General features: G+C 40.5%; 2 protein-coding genes and 1 non-coding gene across 13 annotated transcripts in view; 2 read left to right on the forward strand and 1 right to left on the reverse strand.

Moving 5' to 3' along the window:
* The window catches only part of LOC109894261 (SAM and SH3 domain-containing protein 1-like), a 79471-nt gene extending 77314 nt beyond the window's left edge, over nt 1-2157 (forward strand). For 5 of the 9 annotated variants that reach the window (XM_020487612.2, XM_020487613.2, XM_020487616.2 and 2 more), the window contains 2 exons: nt 18-149; nt 275-580. In XM_020487612.2, coding sequence (XP_020343201.1) covers nt 18-149; nt 275-331 — 189 coding nt within the window. In that variant the 3' untranslated portion in view covers nt 332-580. Of the gene's footprint in view, nt 1-17; nt 150-274; nt 581-1796 lie in introns of those variants that run through there. The other 4 variants (XM_020487610.2, XM_020487611.2, XR_002255857.2 and 1 more) reach the window with 3 other exon arrangements.
* Nucleotides 2158-11824: 9667 nt separating this feature from the next.
* zbtb24 (zinc finger and BTB domain containing 24) lies at nt 11825-18987 on the forward strand. 3 transcript variants are annotated; one of them, XM_020487617.2, is made up of 9 exons: nt 11825-12096; nt 12720-13064; nt 14653-15352; nt 15553-15720; nt 15912-16079; nt 16157-16238; nt 16513-16777; nt 16958-17215; nt 17549-18987. In XM_020487617.2, the coding sequence occupies exons 2-9, from the start codon at nt 12768-12770 to the stop codon at nt 18032-18034; spliced, it is 2424 nt and encodes an 807-aa protein (XP_020343206.1). In that variant the 5' UTR covers nt 11825-12096; nt 12720-12767; the 3' UTR covers nt 18035-18987. The 3 variants fall into 3 exon arrangements, with proteins under 3 accessions (XP_020343206.1, XP_020343207.1, XP_031684436.1); XM_020487618.2 differs by having other exon boundaries at nt 12085-12578; XM_031828576.1 differs by having other exon boundaries at nt 12085-13064.
* A 2453-nt stretch (nt 18988-21440) lies between these two features.
* trnal-uaa (transfer RNA leucine (anticodon UAA)) lies at nt 21441-21523 on the reverse strand. The gene has a single exon. It is a non-coding gene; the product is annotated as a tRNA-Leu (tRNA).
* Nucleotides 21524-22275: the final 752 nt, after the last annotated feature.

A 22275-nucleotide genomic window follows, 5' to 3' on the forward strand; every position in this document is an offset into this window, starting at 1 on the left:
CCCATCTCCACCTGCAGTATGGTCGCTATGGAATCCCCCAGTCTCTGGTCCAGAGGTACGCCACTGACCTGAACCAGCCTCTAACAGAGACCATGTATGCCTTGGACCTGCTCAGACTCTCACAGCTCCGCAAGCAGCAGCGCATGGCAGTGAGTGACCTTTTACACTAGTGCAGTATTCATTTATTCCTTCTTTAGAACATTTAAATAAGTTCAGGGTAGCATTATCTAATGACTATGCTCTAAATAGCTTTCCCTATCCTCCATACCCCCAGGTGTGTCAAAAGCCACAGACCCTAGCGCTCGGACTAACAGCAGTGACTGACAACTGACACGAATATAATTTACTGCAGCTTACTGAGTTTCCTATCAAGGTGTCATATCAAGTAATATACCTTTTTTATTTTAAACTATTATGAACATTTCTAAGCTATTATGAACATTTCTAAGCTATTATGAACATTTATAAGCTATCATGTTAATAGTGTACATGAAATACTGTGACTGACTACTGATATATTTTTTTTTTTCTTCATTTAAATATTTTATAAGTTTGAGTGCCATTAAAGCAATACAAAACATTTTCTTTCAATGTACCTTTTCTGGAAAGTTCAAATCTATAAAACAATTCGGAGACATCTGAACACGTGTAGTCTTAACATTCTGTATACTCCCCTTGATGACCCGCCTTCACTAAACCCCTAAAATAAAGCAGCTTAATTGAATTTGAAACTTAAATCTATTTTGCATGAAGAAACAACCTGTCATTCATCACAAACTTTGTGAATATCTGGGATTTCCCTTTTCACAATGCAGAAAGACTGCATTTAATCAGTGGACATCACTTGTTTTTATTACAACACACCTGTCATAATTTATTTTTTACTAAAGTAGAGGTTTATTATTATTATTATTGATAAAGGTACTGCATATGTGTGAACATAAACATTTTAGCAAGAGATGGCACTTGTATAGCCTAAGAAAGTAGCAAAAATGTGCAGAAAGTAGTTTTGAATGCATTTTATTGAAGGTAAACAATAGCAGTCTTTAACTTTTTTGGGTTAAAACAATACCAACTGAAATGTCAAGCCCCTGTGCCGTACTATTCTACTGCAGCGATCATTGATTGCTTGTCTGAAATATCCTTCTCCCTGAGGGGTTTTGGCTATGTTTTAAATTGCATAAGTACTGTTCAGTAGAATCCAGAAATGCATTAATTCAATGTCATTAGTCTTGGTAGCTTCCAAAACATTCAAATGACTTCTAACACTATAAAATCAATTGCATTTTATATCGAGCCGGCAAAATCTAAATTCTTGCATTAATTTAATTCATGTGCAATGGCAGGTATCATTAATTGTGACCAAAAAGAGGTGCATACCGAGTGAATAGGTCATATTGTTTCATGACTTATCTCTAGCAGAGCATCTGTTAACAGCCTGGTCCTGAAGGGCCTCTGTTAAGAAATCATTCACATTTTATTTCAAGACCGCTAAATCTCTGCTTTCTATTCATGAATTCATTGCTTTCTATTCATGAATTCATTGCTTTCTTTTCATTTATAGCAGCAGGTATCACTAATTGTTTTAACAGAAAATGGTGCAGAGTGAGTGATTTAAAAAAAAAAATTTTATTATATCCTGGTACCTGTGGTGCATAACTATGGCCCTGGCGGGCCTCTCATGGAGACACTTCCCAACCAGCACCCATGGCCATAGTTATGGACCACAGGTACCTGTTGGATCCCAGGAGGACAAGCACTCTCTCCACCTGGACATTCTTCCTACCCTGTCTCAGCCCCACAGATACCCCCAGGACCCTGGCCCTGCTCAAGGACGGCTCTAGCCTGCTTACAGCACTCCAGGATGCCCTGGCGGTCCCTTGGCTCCACCTTCAAGTGCCAGTCGTCCGCCTGCCTACGGTACCAAACAGTCGCACAAAGACATCAACTGTCTTTCCTCCAAAGAGCATACAGATTTAACATGTAGTGAACATGTGGAAAGTTGTTATAGTTCCTAGTGGTAGAACCTGGGCATCCCCCTTTCTATTTGTATCATCATGTCATTTTGTTTATTTCAGAGTATTCCTCGTCATCATGTAAAGAGCATCTAATTTTATGATGCAATGATGCTTTTTAATAAAGTTGAACTGGACTTGCCTGGTGTGCCGCCCATCGTCACGCTGTGCATCCTTGGGTAGATGTAGAACTGCCCTTCACCATTCCGGATGAAGTGTTGGAGCCAGGGGGCCTGGGCCTTCAAATCGAAGTTTGTCATATACAGCATAGTGTACACAGCACAATGAAATGCTTATTTACAAGCTCTCCTCTCAGGTATAAACACCTTCAGGACCTGTCCCCTAACAGTGTAGACCTGAGAGTCCCCTACTAAAGACTTGGCCCCCAGACTGGGGCAGTTGACAATGACATCATATCCCTGGCTGCTTAGTTCCTGGAGATTTTGTTTACTTTCTCCTTCACAACCAGGCATCCTGCTTTTCTACACCTGAAAGTCACAAAAGTCAAAGATTTGGAAACATAGAAAAGCATGTCATCCATATTCAACTTCATGAAGTCCGTACAGGGCCTTCAGAAAGTATTCACACACTTTTACTTTTTCCACAATTCTTGTCTTACAGCCTGAATTAAAATGTCATTCAATTGAGATGTTGTCACTGATCTACACACAATAATGTCACAATTGAATTTTGTTGGTACACCATTTGAGAAAATGTATAGAAAATTAAAAGCGCAGATGTCTTGAGTCAATAACTATTCAACCTCTTTGTTATGGCAAGCTAAAAGAAGTTCATGAGTGAAAATGTGCTTAACAAATTGCATAATAAGTTACATGGACTCATTCCGCATTCAATAATACCCCATCTCTCTACCACACACATACAATTATCTCTAAGGTCCCGCAATCGAGTAGTGAATTTCAAGAACAGATTCCACTACAAAGAACAGGAAGGTTGTTCAATGCCTCGGGGGAAAAAAGGAAGCCTGTACAGAATTAAACTAAATCCAAAACATGCATCCTGTTTGCAACAAAGCACTTAAGTAATACTGCAAAAAAAAACGCTTTGTCCTGAATACAAAGCGTTATGATTGAGGCAAATCCAACACAGCTCATCATATTTTCAAGTATGTTGATGGCTGCATAATGTTATGGCTATGCTTGTCATCGGCAAGTACTAGGGATAAAAAATAAACGTAATACAGGTATAAGCACAGGCACAATCCTGAAGGGAAAATGGCTGTCTAGCAATGATCAACAATCAACTTGACAGAGATTGAAGAATTTATTTAAGAATGGGCAAATATTTTACATTTCAGATGTGCAAAGCTCTTACAGATGTACCCAAAAAAGACTCCGCTTTAATTGCCGCCAAATGTGCTTTATTTTGACAAAGTATTGACTCAGGGGTGTGAATACTTATGTAAATTTGATTTCTGTATTTCCATACATTTACATTTCTAAAAACACATTTTTACTTTGTCATTATAAGCTATTGTGTGTACATGGTGAGGGGGGAAAAAAACGTTTTTATCAATTTTTGAATTTCGATGAACATAGCAAAATGTGGACTAAGTGGAGTATGAATACTTTCTGAAGGTGCTGTACAGTAGCCTTTACAATGTTTATGATAGCTGTTAATCGAACACGTGACGACATTGCAGCATAGAAGTAAAACTATATAACCAATCCACTTTAGGGTTGGGATCATTTTTAACCAGAAGAACTTCCGAATGAATGAATGCATGTCGAGAACTCATTGAACTGGGTTGGACACATTATGTTCTTTGAAATGGCCCCTTATTCACGATATATAGTGTACTCTTCTGAACTGTTTTGGCTGTGGTCAAAAGTAGTGCACTATATAAGTAATAGGGTGTCATTTTGGATGCATCCATTCCCTCATGGTTGAGTATCATTACCATGAGCTGAGCAACGCCCAAGCCTCTGATGCTTCTTCTGATTGGGCGATGGCAAGCAGGTCTATCATCTTCTTAAATCTAATCAAATCAAAGATTATTGCTTGCATACACAGATTTGGAGATGTTATCGCAGGTGCAGCAAAATGCTTGTTTCCAACTCCAACAGTGCAGTAATACCTAGCAATAAAAATTAAAAACACAATCCTCAAACATACAGTACCATTCAAAAGTTTGGGGTTACTTAGAAATGTCCTTGTTTTTTAAAGAAAATCATTTTTTTTGTCCATTTAAAACATCAAATTGATCAGAAATACAGTGTAGACATTGTTAATGTTGTAAATGAATATTGTAGCAGGAAACTGCTGATTTTTAATGGAATATCTACAGAGTCCCATTATAAGCAACCATCACTCCTGTGTTCCAATGACACATTGTATTAGCTAATCCAGGTATATCCTTTTTAAAAGGCTAATTGATCATTAGAAAACCCTTTTGCAACTATGTTAGCACTGCTGACAACTGTTGTTCTGATTAAAGAATCAATAAAACTGGCCTCTTTTAGACTAGTTGAGTATCTGGAACATCTGCATTTGTGGATTTGATTACAGGCTCAAAATGGCCAGAAACACTGAAACTCGTCAGTCTAGTCTTGTTCTGAGAAATGAAGGCGCTTCCATGTGAGAAATTGCCAAGAAACTGAAGATCTCATACAACGCTGTGTACTACTCCCTTCACAGAACAGCGCAAACTGGCTCTAACCAGAATAGAAAGAGGAGTGCTCACAACCGAGCAAGAGGACAACTACATTAGTGTCTACTTTGAGAAACAGACGCCTCACAAGTCCTTAACTTGTGAGGCAGCTTCATTAAATAGTACCTGCAAAACACCAGTCTCAATGTCAACAGTGAAGAGGCAATTTCTCGCATGGAATAGCCTTGATTTCGCAGAACAAAAATAGACTGACGAGTTTTAGAAGAAAGTTCTTTGTTTCTGGCCATTTTGAGTCTGTAATCGAACCCACAAATGCTGATGCTCAACTAGTCTAAAGAAGGCCAGTTTTATTGCTTCTTTAAATCAGAACAACCATTTTCAGCTGTGCTAACATAATTGCAAAAGTGTTTTCTAATGATCAATTAGTATTTTTTTAAATGATAAACTTGGATAAGCTAACACAACGTGCCATTGGAACACAGAAGTGATGGTTGCTTATAATGGGCCTCTGTACACCTATAAAAAGTCTGTCGTTTCGAGCTACAATAGTCATTTACAACATTTACAATGTCTACACTGTATTTCTGATCAATTTGATGTTATTTTGCTTTTCTTTCAAAAACAAGGACATTTCTAAGTGACCCCAAACTTTTAAAAAGTAGTGTACATACATACACAAATAATGGTGTGTATGAATAGAAAAGGTACAGCAGTAGTTTTTTTAGGATGAGCCATTACTAAAATACAGTATATAGAGTACATTCGGAAAGTATTCAGATCCCTTGACCTTTTTCCACATTTTGTTACGTTACAGACGAGTTCTAAAATGGATTGAAATGTATTTTCCCTCATCAATCTACAAAGCCAAAACAGGTTTTTGGAAATGTTTGCAAGTGTTTAAAAAAAACTGTAATATTACATTTACATATGTATTCAGACCCTTTACTTTGTTGAAACACCTTTGGCAGAGATTACAGCCTCGTCTTATTGGGAATGACCCTACAAGCTTGGCACACCTGTATTTGCCTGTGACTGGAACGAATTGCAAAAATCGCTGAAGTTGGAGACTTTTATCTCCCTCACCAACTTCAAACATCTGCTATCTGAGCAGCTAACCGATCGCTGCAGCTGTACATAGTCTATCGGTAAATAGCCCACCCATTTTTACCTACCTCATCCCCATACTGTTTTTATTTATTTACTTTTCTGCTCTTTTGCACACCAATATCTCTACCTGTACATGACCATCTGATCATTTATCACTCCAGTGTTAATCTGCAAAATTGTAATTATTCGCCTACCTCCTCATGCCTTTTGCACACAATGTATATAGACTCTCTTTTTTTTCTACTGTGTTATTGACTTGTTAATTGTTTACTCCATGTGTAACTCTGTGTTGTCTGTTCACACTGCTATGCTTTATCTTGGCCAGGTCGCAGTTGCAAATGAGAACTTGTTCTCAACTAGCCTACCTGGTTAAATAAAGGTGAAATAAAATGTTAAAACATTTTAAAAAATGGGGAGTTTCTCCCATTCTTCTCTGCGGATCCTCTCAAGCTCTGTTAGGTTGGATGGGGAGCGTCGCTGCACAGCTATTTTCAGGTCTCTCCAGAAATGTTCAATCAGGTTCAAATCCGGGCTCTGGCTGAGCCACTCAATGACATTCAGGGACTTGTCCCAAAGACACTCCTGCGTTGTCTTGCCTGTGTGCTTAGGGTTGTTGTCCTATTGGAAGGTCAACCTTTGCAACAGTCTGAGAACCTGCTCCAGAGCGTTCAGGACTTCATCAATGATCTCTCTGTACTTTGCTCCGTTCATCTTTCCCTCAATCCTGACTAGTCTCCCAGTTCCTGCAGATGAAAAACATCCCCACAGCATGATGCTGCCACCACCATGCTTAACTGTAGGGATGGTGCCAGGTTTCCTCAAGACATGACACTTTGCATTCAGGACAAAGAATTCAATCTTGTTTTCATCAGAACAGAGTTGTTCTAGTTTTTCATGGTGTCGTGCCTTTTTTACTGTGGAGTGGCTTCCGTCTGACCACTCTACCATACAGGCCTGATTGGTGGAGTGCTGCAGAGATGGTTGTTCTTCTGGAAGGTTCTCCCATCTCCACAGAGGAACTCTAGAGCTCTGTCAGAATGTCCATTGGGTTCTCGGTACCTTCCTGACCAAGGCCCTTCTCCCCCGATTGCTCCATTTGGCTGTGCTCAAGGAAGAGCTCTAGGAAGAGTCTTGGTGGTTCCAAACTTCTTCCATTTAAGAATGATGGAGGCCACATTGTTCTTGGGGACATTCAATGTTGCAGGAATGTTTTGGTACCCTTCCCCTTATCTAGACAGGTGTGTGCCTTTCCAAATCATGTTAAATCGATTGAATTTACCACAGGTGGAATTTACCACGGATGTACCTGAACTAAATTTCGAGTCTCATAGCAAAGGTTCTGAATACTTATGTAAATAAGGTATTTGAGGTTTTTATATTTTTAATAAATGTGCACATTTTTCTAAACCTGTTTTTGCCTTGTATTGTGTGTAGATTGCTGAGGAATCCATTTTAGAATAAGGTTGTAACGTAACAAAATGTGGAAAAAGCCAATGGGTCTGAATACTTTCCGAATGCACTGTTGATATTTTTTGCATTTTATAAGCATCCCCGTTAGCTATTTCACAGAACTACATACATTTTTGTTTTTAAAGGCACACACAACCTACACATCAATACATACAAACTAAATAGGTCAAATAGGGGAGAGGTGTTGTGTTGCTTTATCTGTTTAAAAAAAACAGGTTTGCTGTTTATTTGAGCAATATGAGATGTAACGGAGTTCCGTGCAATAATGGCTCTATATAATACTATACGCTTTCTTGAATTTGTTCTGGATTTGGGGACTGTGAAAAGACCCCTGGTGGCATGTCTGGTGGAGTAACTGTGTGTGTGTAAGTTGACTATGCAAACAATTTGGGATTTTCGACACAATGTTTTTTACAAAAGGTGATGCAGTCAATCTCTCAACTCTTAGCCAAGAGAGACTGGCATGCATAGTATTTATATCAGCACTCTTATTACAATATAGAGCAAGACGTGCCCCTCTGTTCTGGGCCAGCTGCAGCACTCGACCAGACAACTGGACAATAATCAAGATAAGACAAAACTAGAGCCTGCAGAACTTGCTTTTTGGAGTGTGCTGTCAAAATAGCAGAGCATCTCTTTATTACAGACAGACGTCCCCCCATCTTTACAACCATTGAATCTATATGTTTTGACCAGAACAGTTTATAATCTAAGGTAACGCCAAGTAATTTTAGTCTCCTCAACGTGTTCAACAGCCACACCATTCATTACAAGATTCAGCTGAGGCCTAGAACTTAAGGAGTGATTTGTACCAAATACAATGCTCTTAGTTTTAGAAATATTCAGAACCAGTTTATTACTGGCCATCCGTTCCAAAACAGAATTTCAGTGACTTCATTAGCTGTGGTTGCTGATGCGTATATATTTTGAATCATCAGCATACATGGACACACATGCTTTGTTTAATGCCAGTGGCAGGTCATTGGTAAAAATAGAAAAGAGTAGAGGGCATAGAGAGCTGCCCTGCGGTACACCACACTTTACATGTTTGACATTAGAGACGTTTCCATTAAAGAAAACCCTTAGAGTTATATTAGATAGCTCTGAATCCACGATATGGCAGAGGTTGAAAAGCCAAAACAAGATTGTTTTTCAACAACAGGTTATGGTTAATATTAAAGGCTGCAATGAAATCTAACAGTACATCTCCCACAATCTTATTATCAATTTCTTTAAACCAATCATCAGTCATGTTGAGTGCCCTTTTCTATAAGCATGCTGTAAGTCTGTTGTTGATTTGTTTTCAGAGAAATAACATTGTATTTGATCAAACACCATTTTTTCCCAACATTTTTCTAAGAGCTGACAGCAAGCTTATAGGTCTGCTGTTAAAACCAGTAAAGGCCGTTTTACCACTCTTGGGTAGGAATTACTTTGGCTTTCTTCCAGGCCTGAGGACAAAGACTTTCCTCTAAACTCAGATTAGACATGACAGGAGTGGCTATAGCATCAGCTACCATCCTGAGTAGCTTTCCATTCAAGTTGTCAATGCCAGGAGGTTTGTCATTATTGATTGATAATAATAATTTTCCACCTCTCCCACACTGACTTTACAAAATTCTAACATGCAATGCTTTTCTTTCATTATTTGCTTTTTTAAGCACGAATACGATGGTTCACTGTTCGTTGTTGGCATTTCCTGCCAACGTTGGCCCACTTTGCCAATGAAGTAATCATTAAAATAACTGGCAACATCAAATGGTTTTGTAATGAAAAAGCCATCTGATGTGATGAGTTGTTGAATTTGTCTTTCTGCCCATAATTTAATTTGAAATACTCAAGTTTTTTCCCATCATTCTTTATATCGTTAATCTTGGCTTCATAATACAGTTTATTCTTGTTTTTGTTGAGTTTAGTCACAATTTCTAAATGTTCAGTAAGTCAGCCAGTAAGATGTGCAGCCAGATTTATTAGCCACTCCTTTTGCCCCATCTCTTTCAACCATACAGTTTTTCAATTCCTCGTCAATCCATGGAGCCTTAACAGTTGTAACGGTCAGTTTCTTAACAGGTGCATGTTTATCAATAATTGGAAGAAGGAATTTCATAAATTCATCAAGTGCAGCTTCTGGATGCTCCTTATTAATCACGTCAAACCAACAAATATTTTTAACATCATCCACATAAAAGTCACAAAAAAATAAGTTATATGATCTCTTATATACTATTTTAGGCCCAGCATTTTGAACTTTGGCTTTCCTGGATATTTCCTGGATCACTACATCCAATGGGTCGAATACAGCTTTAGAACAAAGTTCTACAGTATTAGTAAAAATGTGTTAGACACATGTGGATGATCTTGTTCCTGTAGTGTTTGTAACCATCCTGGTAGGTTGATTAATAACCTGAACCAGATTACAGGCACTGATTACAGTGAGAAGCTTTCCCTTGAGTGGACAGCTTGATGAAAACCAGTCAAAATTCAGGTCCCCAAGAAAGTAGACCTCTGTTTACATCACATACACTATCAAGCATTTCACACACATTGTTTAGATACTGACTGCCATCGAGCCCGGCGATGGGACGGACTAGTTATACTGTTACATTGATGCTGTTGACCCGGATCACTGGTTTCTGCTGAAAAGGGGGGTGAGTGTAACCGATGTGAAATGGCTAGCTAGTTAGCGGTGGTGTGTGCTAATAGCGTTTCAATCAGTGACGTCACTCGCTCTGAGACCTTGAAGTAGTGGTTCCCCTTGCTGTGCAAGGGCTGCGGCTTTTGTGGAGCGATGGGTAACGATGCTTCAAGGGTGACTGTTGATGTGTGCAGAGGGTCCCTGGTTCGAGCCCAGGTTGGAGCGAGGAGAGGGACGGACTAAAGTTATACTGTTACACACGACAAGTAATTTTTCCAACAATTGTTTACAGACAGATTAGTTCATTTAAAACTCACTGTATCACAATTCTAGTGGGTCAGAAGTTTACATACACTAAGTTGACAGTGCCTTTAAACACTTTGGAAAATTGGGAGCAATTTCCAAACGCCTGAAGGTACCACGTTCATCAGTACAAACACCATGGGACCACGCAGCTGTCATACCGCTCAGGAAGGAGACGCGTTCTGTCTCCTAGAGATTAACGTATTTTGGTTTGAAAAGTGCGACTCAATCCCAGAACAGCAGCAAAGGACCTTGTGAAGATGCTGGAGGAAACGGGTACAAAAGTATCTATATCCACAGTAAAACTAGTCCTATATCGACACAACCTGAAAGGCCGCTCAGAAAGGAAGAAGCCACTGCTCCAAAACCACCATAAAAAAGCCAGACTATGGTTTGCAACTGCACATGGAGACAAAGATCGAACTTTTTGAGAAATGTCCTCTGGTCTGATGAAACAAAAATAGAACTGTTTGGCCATAATGACCATTGTTATGTTTGGAGGGAAAAGGGGGAGGCTTGCAAGCTGAAGAACACCATCCCAACTGTGAAGCACAGGGGTGACAGCATAATGTTGTTGGGGTGCTTTTCTGCAGGAGGGACTGGTGCACTTCACAAAATAGATGGCATCATGAGGCAAGAAAAATTGTTGATATATTGAAGCAATATCTCAAGACGTTAGTTTGGTCGCAAATGGGTCTTCCAAATGGACAATGACCCCAAGCATACTTCAATGTTGTGGCAAAATGGCTTAAGGACCACAAAGTCAAGGTATTGGAGTGGCCATCACAAAGCCCTGACCTCAATCCTGAAAGAAAGAAATAAAAGCTGAAATAATTCTCTCTACTATTATTTTGGCATTTCACATTCTTAAAATAAAGTGGTGATCCTAACTGACCTAAGACATGGAATTTTTACTAGGATTAAATGTCAGGAATTATGAAAAACTGAGTTCAAATGTATTTGGCTAAGGTGTATGTAAACTTCTGACTTCGACTGTCGTTAGCCTGGTACACCTCTTATAGCATAGCAAAGTTCTCTATCTTATTGTCTGCCCACTTCACATGAAGTGATCAGAAACCAATAAGTAATTGTTTATTTATTAAATGTACAAAGACCTTTTAGGTTATACATTAATGTGAGTATGATCAAATGAAAATCCATATCAAAACAACAGGTCAGTGTTCCAGACATCCCTATGTTGGCTAAAGGTTAAGGATAAGTGGGTTGGTTAAGGTTGATTTACACAGCAATTAAAATATGCTATTTGTAAAACCACAGCCCCTCCACTTGACTCAATTAAGTGCACAACATTCAAATATAAATTTTAAAGCATGTTAATGTACAGATAAAACACTTTATTTGCCCCATAGTCTTATGATCCATAACATAACTTCTCCAGAAAATTGTTGACCCATCTGCAGGCTGTGCGAGGTTATCAACTCATGTATTACTCTGTATAATGAACATCCGAATCATTGCATAGAATTGCTGCTCTATACGCCTCTGGTGGGACGCTCTGACAGTGCAGGGGGAAAGTCCTGAAAAGAAACCAGAGATCCTATTTTTAGTTTTGAAGCATTTATTTTGTTGATCCAAAAAAATCTGTTAAATAACGCTAGGATACTGACCAATGATTTATATGTACATCATTGATACTGGAAGAAAGTCTCACAAGCTTTTTCCAGTTGACCTTTGTCAGACAACAGGCATGACTAGTCTGGAGATCGATAAAGATTCGCCTCAACAACATGTGTAATAATCATGTGAAAGATTCGACCACGGAGGTATAATAATGGATAGATTAGATTAATGCAGTGAAAAATTATACCAACCAAAGCTTATAAAGATCGTGGATTCAAACTGCGAGAAACATGAAACACCCGTGAACAACCTCCACATCTCGCGATAATCTGAATAACTGCGAAGAAGAGACGGTAAGGTCCTGAAAGCTTGATATCTTTTTTTTTTAAGGCATTTGCAGTGTTTGCAGCAATCATAGAAATGCTGAGAAAGTTTATTCGTCTCTTTATTGAACATTGTTGTTTTGTTTAGATTTTGGGTTCCACTTGCAGTGCATTCATTGTGTATAATGTAGAAAGCTTTACATGGCGCCCGCCGGTGTTGTGACGCTGTTTTGAAACGATGCAAAAATGTATGCGCACACTTCCCTGTGACTTAGTGACCAGTGATCGCTAAATTGCTCTGTCCTATGGCTCTTCAACAGTTCTTACTAAGGTTTCAAACAGCTGTTGATCGACAAAATGTATATATGTGAAATATCGCAACAACAAAAAATAGATAACTATGTTCTATAGTGAGAGCCTGGAGCACTCATTGTTCTGTAGGCTGCAGTAGCAAATTCTGTGTGAAGTCAAGAGCCCTGAAAAGTTGGATGGATAAGATGGATGGGCTATAGGTACATTTCAAGCAGTCTCACAATTATGAAGTGTGAATTATAATGATCACGACACAGCTTTGCGCCAATCAACATATTCCATACAATTTATTGCACTGTATTAGGTCTATTTCTTTCCAATTATGTTTCATTTTGTTGCAGGTGGTGAGGTTTGGTTAGAATCATACTTCACAATCCATCCTCAAGAAAATGTCTGAGAAGACTCTAATCACACCCACCTCCCACACAGCCATTCATTCAACAACACACAAGGACACCATCCTCTGCAAATTTGACAAGCTGAGAAAGCGAGAGCTTCTGTGTGACATCACCCTTATCGTAGAAGATGTGCACTTCAAAGCACATAAGGCCCTGTTGGCCGCCAGCAGTGACTACTTCTCCCTCATGTTCACTGCTGAGGAGCAGATCAGCCAGTCGACCTACAGGCTGGACGGCATGGCGGCGGAGACCTTTGGAGCTGTATTAGAGTTCATCTACAGTGCCCAGGTATCTAGGGGTGGAAATGGGGCTAATGGAAACTGGGTTTCGTGGAGTGAAATTCCAGGGGAAAACCAAAATAATTTAGCATTTTACATCCAGTGGGAAGAAAAGTATGTGATCCCTTTAGAATGACCTGGATTTCTGCATAAATTGGTCATACGATTGGATCTGATCTTCATCTAAGTCTCGACAATAGACAAACACAGTTTGTCTAATAACTAATAACACACAAACAATTATAATTTTTCATGTCTTTATTGAACACATTGTGTAACATTTCCCAACCTGCACTGTGAATGTTATGTGAACCCTTTGATTTATTAATAACTGGTTGACCCTCCTTTGGCAATAACCCAACGTTTTCTGTAGTTGCGGATCATTTTTCCGTCGATGATAGCATGCTGTCCAGGCCCTGAGACAGCAATGCAGCCCCAAACCATGATGCTCCCTCCATCATAGTTTACAGTTGGGATGAGGTTTTGATGTTGGTGTGCTGTGCCTTTTTTCTCCACACATAGTGTTGTGTGTTCCTTCCAAACAACTCAACTTCAGTTTAATCTGTCCACAGAATATTTTGCCAGTAGTGCTGCGGAACATCCAGGTGCTATTTTGTGAACTTCAAACATACAGCAGTGTTTTTTTTGGACAGCAGTGGCTTCTTCCATGGTGCCCTTCCATGATCACCAATCTTGTTTAGTGTTTTACATATCGCACACTCGTGAACAGAGATGTTAGTATGTTCCAGAGATTTCTGTAAGTCTTTAGCTGACACTCTAGGATTCTTCTTCACCTCATTGAGCATTCTGCGCTGTGCTCGTGCAGTCATCTTTGCAGGACAGCCACTCCTAGGGAGAGTAGCAACAGCTGAAATTTCTAAATTTATAGGCAATTTGTATAATCGTGGACTGACTTTTAGAGATACTTTTGTAACCCTTTCCAGCTTTATACAAGGCAACCAATCTTAATCTTAGGTCTTCTGAGATCTCTTTTGTTTGAGGCATGGCTCACATCAGGCAATGCTTCTTGTGAATAGCAAACTCAAATCTTGTGAGGATTTTTAATGGGGCAGGGCAGCTCTAACCAAAATCTCCAATTTCGTCTAATTGATTGGACTCCAGGTTAGTTGACTCCTGACTCCAATTAGCTTTTGGAGAAGTAATTAGCCTAGGGGTTCACATACTTTTTTCAACTTACACTGTGAATATTTAAATTATGTATTCAATATAGGCAAAAACTAATAACACACACATTATTGTATTTAAGCACACTGAGTGGACCCAAACATTTGACTGTTTGAGGAAATACTAAAACTGTGTTAAGAGAATAATTTACAGTCCATTTCGATTGATTAGATTCACAACTGGAAGCCCCTGTTTATCTGCTGCTCCCATCTATTGTTGTGATGAAGATCAGATCCAATTTTATGTCAAATTTATGCAGAATTCCAGGTAATTCCAAAGGGTTCACAGTTTTTCTTGCCACTGTAAATGTGCATTTTACATTGAAATCAAGGAGTGTTATCATTTTGACGTGCACTGAAAATTAAAGGATCTTGCATCCAAGAATGATTTTTCTTCTATTTCTATCCCTGCAGGTATCTGTGGAGGAGAGTGTTACCGAGCAGCTACTAGACCTGGCCAGACTCCTAGAGGTTAGTGACCTTGTGAAAGCTCACGCGGACCATAACCTGAACATTACCTATCCAGGTGTAGAGGGGAGCGGCCTTAGTAACATCACCTGTCCTGGTTTCGAGGTGAGACCAGAAGTGAACACAGACAGCGGAGAAGGTAAAGGACTGGGAGAAGGGACATTGTCAGCGATGCAGCCGAAACGGAAAAGGGGTCGTCCCAGGAAGAATGAAGTGGACATGTCGGTGAAGCCGTTGGAAGAGTCCAATAAACAGGAAGTAAGAAGTGATATCATCAATATCCAGGATGCAGCCAATGAAAAGCAGCAGGTTACAGTCGATGGTGTCACAGTAGACTGTGTAGACCCTGAAGAATGTCTGGTTGAGTCACATGATAAACTGGATTCTCCAATAAGAGACTCTGATGATGCAGACTATGATCCTAGATCAGCCCGTACTAGGCGGCAGAGTAAGAGGAAGATCAGACCGCCGGTGAAATTTAAGGGCTACAGGGTGGGTGACCGGGATGACACTACGTCTGAATGCAGAGAACCAGGGAAGAGGGGCAGGAAGAGAAAATACCCCAACACAGAGGCACGGTGTGAAGACTGTGGGAAAGTGTTCAAAAACCACCTGTTCTTAAAGATACATCAAAGGACTCATACAGGTGAGGCCTGGGACCTCTACTACTTCCAGGATTGTTTTTATTGGCTAATTTCATTTCATTATAGACAGAATTACTAGAACACATTTATTTCTGACAAGTTCCTCACAGGCGAGGCCTGTGACTATATCCCTCCAATTTAGATTAAAGCATATTATTTCATAGGCCTGAGTGAAAATAATGTTTTAAAATGTTCCCACCAGGTGAAAAGCCTTTCAAGTGTTTTGCGTGTGGGAAGAGTTTCACACAGAAGCACACCCTCCTGGTTCACCAGCGGATGCACACTGGAGAGAAACCCTTCGTCTGTACCGTCTGCTCGAAAGCCCTGTCCACCAAACACTCACTAGTGGATCACATGAACTTACACACAGGTTGCCTACTTGACTGACTTCTAGCGAGTGATAATGGTTTAGTGCGTTTCTTGGGGTATACAACTTCAATCAAAATGTATATAAAGTGTATCCCTTTTCAATTTGGCTTTCATATTCGGAATAACTCAAAAGTACAAGTTTTGCCTTTAATTAATTGTACTTGGACTCTTATTCTCTCTTTTAAATCCTAGAGGAGAAAACATTCAGCTGTGACAAATGTGAAAAGACGTTCAGCCAGAAGAGACAACTAAAGAGCCATCACAGGGTCCATACGGGTAAATCTTTACCAGAATGTGCGCACTGTCAACGTAGGTTCATGGATGCAGCTCAACTGAAGAAGCACATGAGAACTCACACAGGTAGAGTGAGACAAGGTTTAACTTCTGCAAATTCTAGTGTGTTACTATGTAATAAGTTGTTGCTGATCTCGTGACAGGTGAGAAGCCTTTCACTTGTGAGATCTGTGGAAAGTGTTTTACAGCCAAGAGCACACTGCAGACGCACATCAGGATTCACAGGTGAGATATGACTCATACAAGGTTGAGCTATTCCACCATGTCTTGTCATAGAAAGGATTTACACCAATCCTGAGAGATGGTGGGGGAAAAACATGTTTATTTAATTTATTTCCATACAAAAAATATGACGCAATTTATGTGCATGTGAGGATCACAAACACAAAAGGGGCTTATAACGAATGTGTTCTACACACGAAGACTCCACAACAAACATGAATGAAAATGTGATCCAGTCCACATCCATTTACCAGTGTGAACGTGTTTGTATTTCCAGAGGAGAGAAGCCATATGTCTGCAACGTCTGCAACAAGTCATTCTCTGATGCCAGTGCCAGGCGCCGTCACGTCGCCTCCCATACCGGAAAGAAGCCATTTACCTGCTCCTTTTGCAACCTATCCTTCGCTCGCCTGGACAACTTGAAGACCCACACCAAAACCCACAACAAGGAGAGCGTAGTCACCATCACCACCGAGGAGACCCAGTGCGGGGCTGGGGTGGTGGAAGAGGAGGCTGGGGTCACCACAGGGGCAACGGAGGAGGTAAGAGTTAGGAATTTTTTTTTAGTGCCACACCACAATATTACAGTCTTAATTGACAGATTTCAAAACCACACTATGGTCCACTCAGAGCTTTGTGACACTGCAGGCAGTCATCGTAGGCAGCCTTCGTGAAGTATGTCATTGATATCAGCTACAACACATGACATCATCTATACACAGGTACGCAGCATCCTACAGCTCCAGCAGTACCAGCTACCTGGTCACCCAGAGCAGGAGATACAGCTGGTTGTGACTGGAGATGTGGATAATCTCAACAACCTCAACTTTGTGCCCAGTCACTGTGGGCATGATCAGGGCATCAGCATTATTACCACAACAGAGGGCGGGGTCTCTGAGGCGGCAGACCAGGCCCACTCCAGACTGACCCTCCTCACTCAGCCGTCAGGACACATGCAAAACGTGGCCTTGGTCACGCAGGTAAAGTGAGCCGATAATGGTCTTTTCCCAAATGGCACCCTATTCCCTATACTGCACTACTATTGACTAGGGCCCGTCGGGAATAGGTTGCCATTTGGGACACAGATAATATATTGTACAGTCCCTTGCTTTTTTGGACACACCAGCCATCAGTACTCAGGTCTGTGTGTGTTGATGTACAGTATGTCTATGTATCTGTATTGTCCTATGCTTGTCCAATGCTGGGTTTCCCCTCTAGGGCTCAATAAAGGGCTAGGACCTTGTCCTTTTGGTTTTTTGAATGGCACGTTAAATCCAAATTATTATTATTATTATTATTATTTTTCAATTCAGGGCAGCGTGGACCATCACAACCAGCAGATCCAGACTATCAGCGTGCTGCAGGACGGACACATGACCAATGGGGTTGGGGTCGCAGGGCAGCCTGAACAGATGCATGTCATCACTCTATCCAAGGAGGACATGGAGCACCTTCAGGCCCACCACGGGCCGCCCCAGCCCCTGCACATAGCACCCAGGCCTGGCTCCCTCCCTGGCCCTGGCTCTGTACAGCAGCTCCACGTCATGCACCAGCAGCAGCAGCACCAGACCCTCTCTCAGCTGGCTGTGACCCAGGACCAGAGCACCATACTGGGGCAGATGAGCAGAGAGCAGCAGGGTCAGGCCCAGGCTATCCACATCAACAGCCAGAGCAGCCAGCCCATCTCAATCAGTCAGACCAGTGAACAGATCCCAAGCCACCATATCCAGGGCCAGACCTTCCAGATACAGGCTGGTACTGTCTCCTACCTCTACACCACCAGCCTAGCCCCGCCATAGGCCCGGCACAACTGACTGAAGGACTGGAGAACCAATCTGCCCTAACAGAACTGACTGAATGGGCGGGAACTGTCTCCTAGCTCTACACCACCAGTCTAGCCCAGCCATAGGCTTGATACATGGCCGTAGACGCCGCAAAGGAGTCAACAGCCATGTGTCAGGACCAGCCCAGCCATAGACTGTATGTGCACAGCAGAATTGACTTTGCCTTAGTTCACACTCAGGTTGGACAATGGATGTAAAAATGCATATGTCACAATGGTTGTAAATTGAATTTAGTTAGTTATGCCAGGATATTGAAATGACAGAAGTAGAGTAAATGTGATTCCAACTAGGTTATTCTGTGTGACACTGACATCTTCTGGCTGACGTGATATAAAAGCTCTGAGCCAATAGCTATTCTTTCAGGCTACAATAAAAGGGTTATTTCGAAGCAGATAAAAGCTATTATTTGCATGTCAAGTCACAATGTAAAAAAATTAATAAATAATGTAATGCATATTTATATTGTGAGGTGGAACAAATGCATAGTTTATATTATGAAGGTAACATACTGCCATTTGTGGTGCTGCAAGAGCAAGGCGAGAGTGGAAAGTATTGATGAGGCGAGGGATATTGTCGGTGTCTGCGTACTACTGAAGTGCTGTGGCCCTGTGTGCTCTTTCGTTAGTTATGGTTTTATTCATTTATTTTTGGTACCCTCCTAACTGAGAGGAATGAGGCCTGTGTGGTGTTGCACAGTTAAACCCACATGCTGTAAGTCCTCTGCTCTACAGAAGTGTTTTAATGGGCTGCTAATACAGAAATAACCGTTGTACATGTATTTTTTTCTCCTCTTTACTGCTTTAAGGCTTTTGTATGCCATTGTTTACCACTTCAGTGTCCTTAAATCTGTGGTTTTGAAGCATATAAAACATTTTGTTTCACTCTATTAAATATCACACAATACTTTACAAGGGTGTCTGTGATGATTCTTATGTTGGCTTGTCCACTATCTCTCCTGGTAAATTAAGTATTATATGTATAATTCCACAACTTGGTTTTTTTTAAAGGGTAGTTGACATTTACAGGTAATAGTCTATCCCAAAACGAATGACTGTCTCACATGTACAAAATAACAATACATTATCTTAGCAAATATTTAAAAAGACAACCTAAAATACTCAGTGGCTGACTCTATATTTAAAAAATACATTATATTATAAACCTGCTAAATCAATCACATCCACCATAAAGAAACCGAATGAAAAAAAGTGTTTAATGTATTTATTTTAGATGCAGCAATTGTTCACGAAGCAATCATTGGATGATTCGGTGTGAAGTTGTGGTAGAGCAAAGCTGTTTTCCCCTCCTTCATCCATGGTGCTCGTTCAATGTTGACATTTGGAGAGTCCTGTGAACATCAACTGTCATGAACTTGTCATTCTGAACAGCACCATCTTCCATATTGACAATCTCGAAATATTGGCATAATATGAAATCTGATGGGCAACAGCAGCACCCCCATAAAGTCTAAGATATGTTCAACAACAACAAAAAATCAGTCAAGCATGTTGCTATGTGTACAATCTGTTATTGACAAAAAGGGAATATTAATCAAATATATAGAAAACTTTATTGTTCCATGTACAATAGATTGAGGAGTGTTTATTAGGAAAGTGGTGGTGGATTGCATGTGGATGGTAGTTATGGATAATGATGGATGTTTGTCATCCTGCAGTCGGAATGGAAGCATGACCAGGGGCTCAGGTCCTCTGGGAGATGAGACAAAGAAAAGAGGGGGCTGATAGTGGGAGTATGCCTAAGATCACACATTTCACCAGGGCCCATATTCACAAAGCATCCAATGCTGCTTTTTCGACTAACATCAGTGTTACACTAGTGTATACACCCTTTTGTTATACTAGTGAAATTGTTTCCATAGCTAGGGCTGTGAGGACTTGTGAAGAGCAGAATAAACAGCCTCTGCATAATCAAAACAGTTGCTTCGTGAGAAGAGATGATAATATTCACAGTTAGCCAATGTTATGTAAATGCCAGCTGAAAAGTACCAGTGGCCTGGCTTTGGCCCCAAGTGAGAGCAGGCCTGCCGGAGCCATGGCCCAGTGAGACACGGGTGCCGGACCGAGTAGACGGAAACAGAAAAGTCTGAGCCTTTTGGGTAAAACACAGAGGTAAATCCTGCAATCAAACGGGCTAAACATCAGTACAGAGACAAAGTGGAGTCGCAATTCAACGGCTCAGACACAAGACAAATGTGGCAGGGTCTACAGACAATCACGGATTACAAAGGGAAAACCAGCCACGTGGTGGATGGAGTGCACACCTCCTGAATCGGACTAGAAATCCACCCCGAATAACTATTCTCCGCTGGCGGCATCTTGGAGCAGCCTCTGGGATAAGTTCAATTCGAACAAAAGATCCAATTTGGGAAAGTCGTATTCCTGGTCGTAATGCTGGGGAGTTATCGCCGCTCAGCTATCCAAAAGTTCTTTCCAGCTGTATGTAATAACAAACAAAAAAACGTTCTGGGCTAATAATGTAAGAAATAATACACAAAATATATATATACTTCAAAGGAGCTAGCAGCAGGACTGCCATGTCTGTCGGTGACAGGCTCTTTCCATTGAATACAGGTGGTTGACTTCAACAACCTTCATCAAATATTTAAAAAAGGATTACAATAATGATTACAATACTAATTTATCTACAAATATAAAGAAATGGTAGGCGGGAGCTAGACAACCTGCCATGAGGCTTTGTGGACAACGACTCCCATTGTTAGGGTCAGTATATCCATCAACTTTGGTTTTACTATGTTTTACTCAGACCAAAATCTGTATGGAGATTCGTGAGAGAGGCTCGAATTTGGTCAACAAAAAATGTAATTGGTAATAATTTGATCTAATATCAGTTTCATAATGTTTAGGTTATTCTGAAGTCACTGATGCAAGTGGACGCACGTGGAATTTTGGCAACTTTGAAAAAACTACTTTATATCTGAGTTGTGCCTGTTGTCATAGAGATAGATAGAGGACTAGATTGATATAACCTTTTTAAGGGACAATGCCATGGTGGGCTTTCACCATTTTTGTTTTGGGAGACTCATTCAGCCTCAATGGCGCTGCCCATGCTGTCACAGATACGACAATAGCACGGATACAAAGATGAGTTCTCTATCTAATCTCTATGTCCTGTTGTTCGCGTATCTGCCCTCTCGTTGGCTAGAATGGTCCCACCTGATCTCCGCATGCCTTCCATCTTTGAGGACATGTGTTTCAATTGTTATTCCGGTCACTTGACAATATAATAGCGCTGTAACTATTTCAGGTTGTGAATACATTTTCCGCATATCTTTAGTAGTATTGACATTCCTTTGTTCTATTAACAAAAGAAGTGCGCTGATTACCAGGAGTGGGGTTCGAACCCACGCGGACATATGTCCATTGGATCTTAAGTCCAACGCCTTAACCACTCGGCCATCCTGGTTGGCGTCGAAATGAAGGCCAATAACAGATCATGGATATCAATATATACTGAAAAGGTTAATCATTTTCTTGCATGTTACTCGCAAAAATTTAACATTCCAATGTCAAAAAAACAATCTTAATAAAATGGCATTATATGTCGTTGCAGCGGGTGCTACTGCTACTATTCTATTGTAACGATTTTGCGAGACTACTGTCGATTGACCATAATGACTTCAGCCTGATCAACAGATACAAATCAAACGCTTGACAATGTGTTCTATCAAATTAATACATTTCCTTGATGACGATACGGTATAAATTGGGCAGTCAATTGTACAGTTATTTGAAAGATGTGCTTTGTATTATTTTCCCTTGATGTCTATAGGCAAACATTTCATTGGGGAGAACAGTGTGACCAGAGTAAAAGTATAGATAAAGGAACACAAAGTTACTCATGTAAAAGTTAGTCACCCAGTAAAATACTACTTGAATACAAGTCTAAAAGTATTTGGTTCTAAATGTATTTAAGTATCAAAAGTATAAATCATTTCAAATCATATTAAGCAAAGCAGATGGCACCATTTTCTTGTTTTTGAAATGTACAGATTGCTAGAGGCACACCAACACTCAAACATAATTTACAAATTATGCACTTGTGTTTAGTAAATCCGTCAGATCAGAGGCAGTCGGGATGACCACATGCTCTCTTGATAAGTGCCTGCTGCAGCAGCATTGGTATAGGCAAAGCTTGATTGCCCAATGACCGACCAT

Source organism: Oncorhynchus kisutch, linkage group LG7, assembly GCF_002021735.2.
Source record: "Oncorhynchus kisutch isolate 150728-3 linkage group LG7, Okis_V2, whole genome shotgun sequence".
Taxonomy (NCBI): Eukaryota; Metazoa; Chordata; class Actinopteri; order Salmoniformes; family Salmonidae; genus Oncorhynchus; species Oncorhynchus kisutch.

Bases quoted from the DNA above. Each gene is read 5' to 3' on its own strand.
- zbtb24 (XM_020487617.2), top strand. From the start codon at position 12,768: ATGTCTGAGAAGACTCTAATCACACCCACCTCCCACACAGCCATTCAT. The intron at 13,065-14,652 runs GTATCTAGGGGT...CTATCCCTGCAG, and splicing joins AGTTCATCTACAGTGCCCAG to GTATCTGTGGAGGAGAGTGT. The intron at 16,239-16,512 runs GTGAGATATGAC...TTGTATTTCCAG, and splicing joins ACGCACATCAGGATTCACAG to AGGAGAGAAGCCATATGTCT.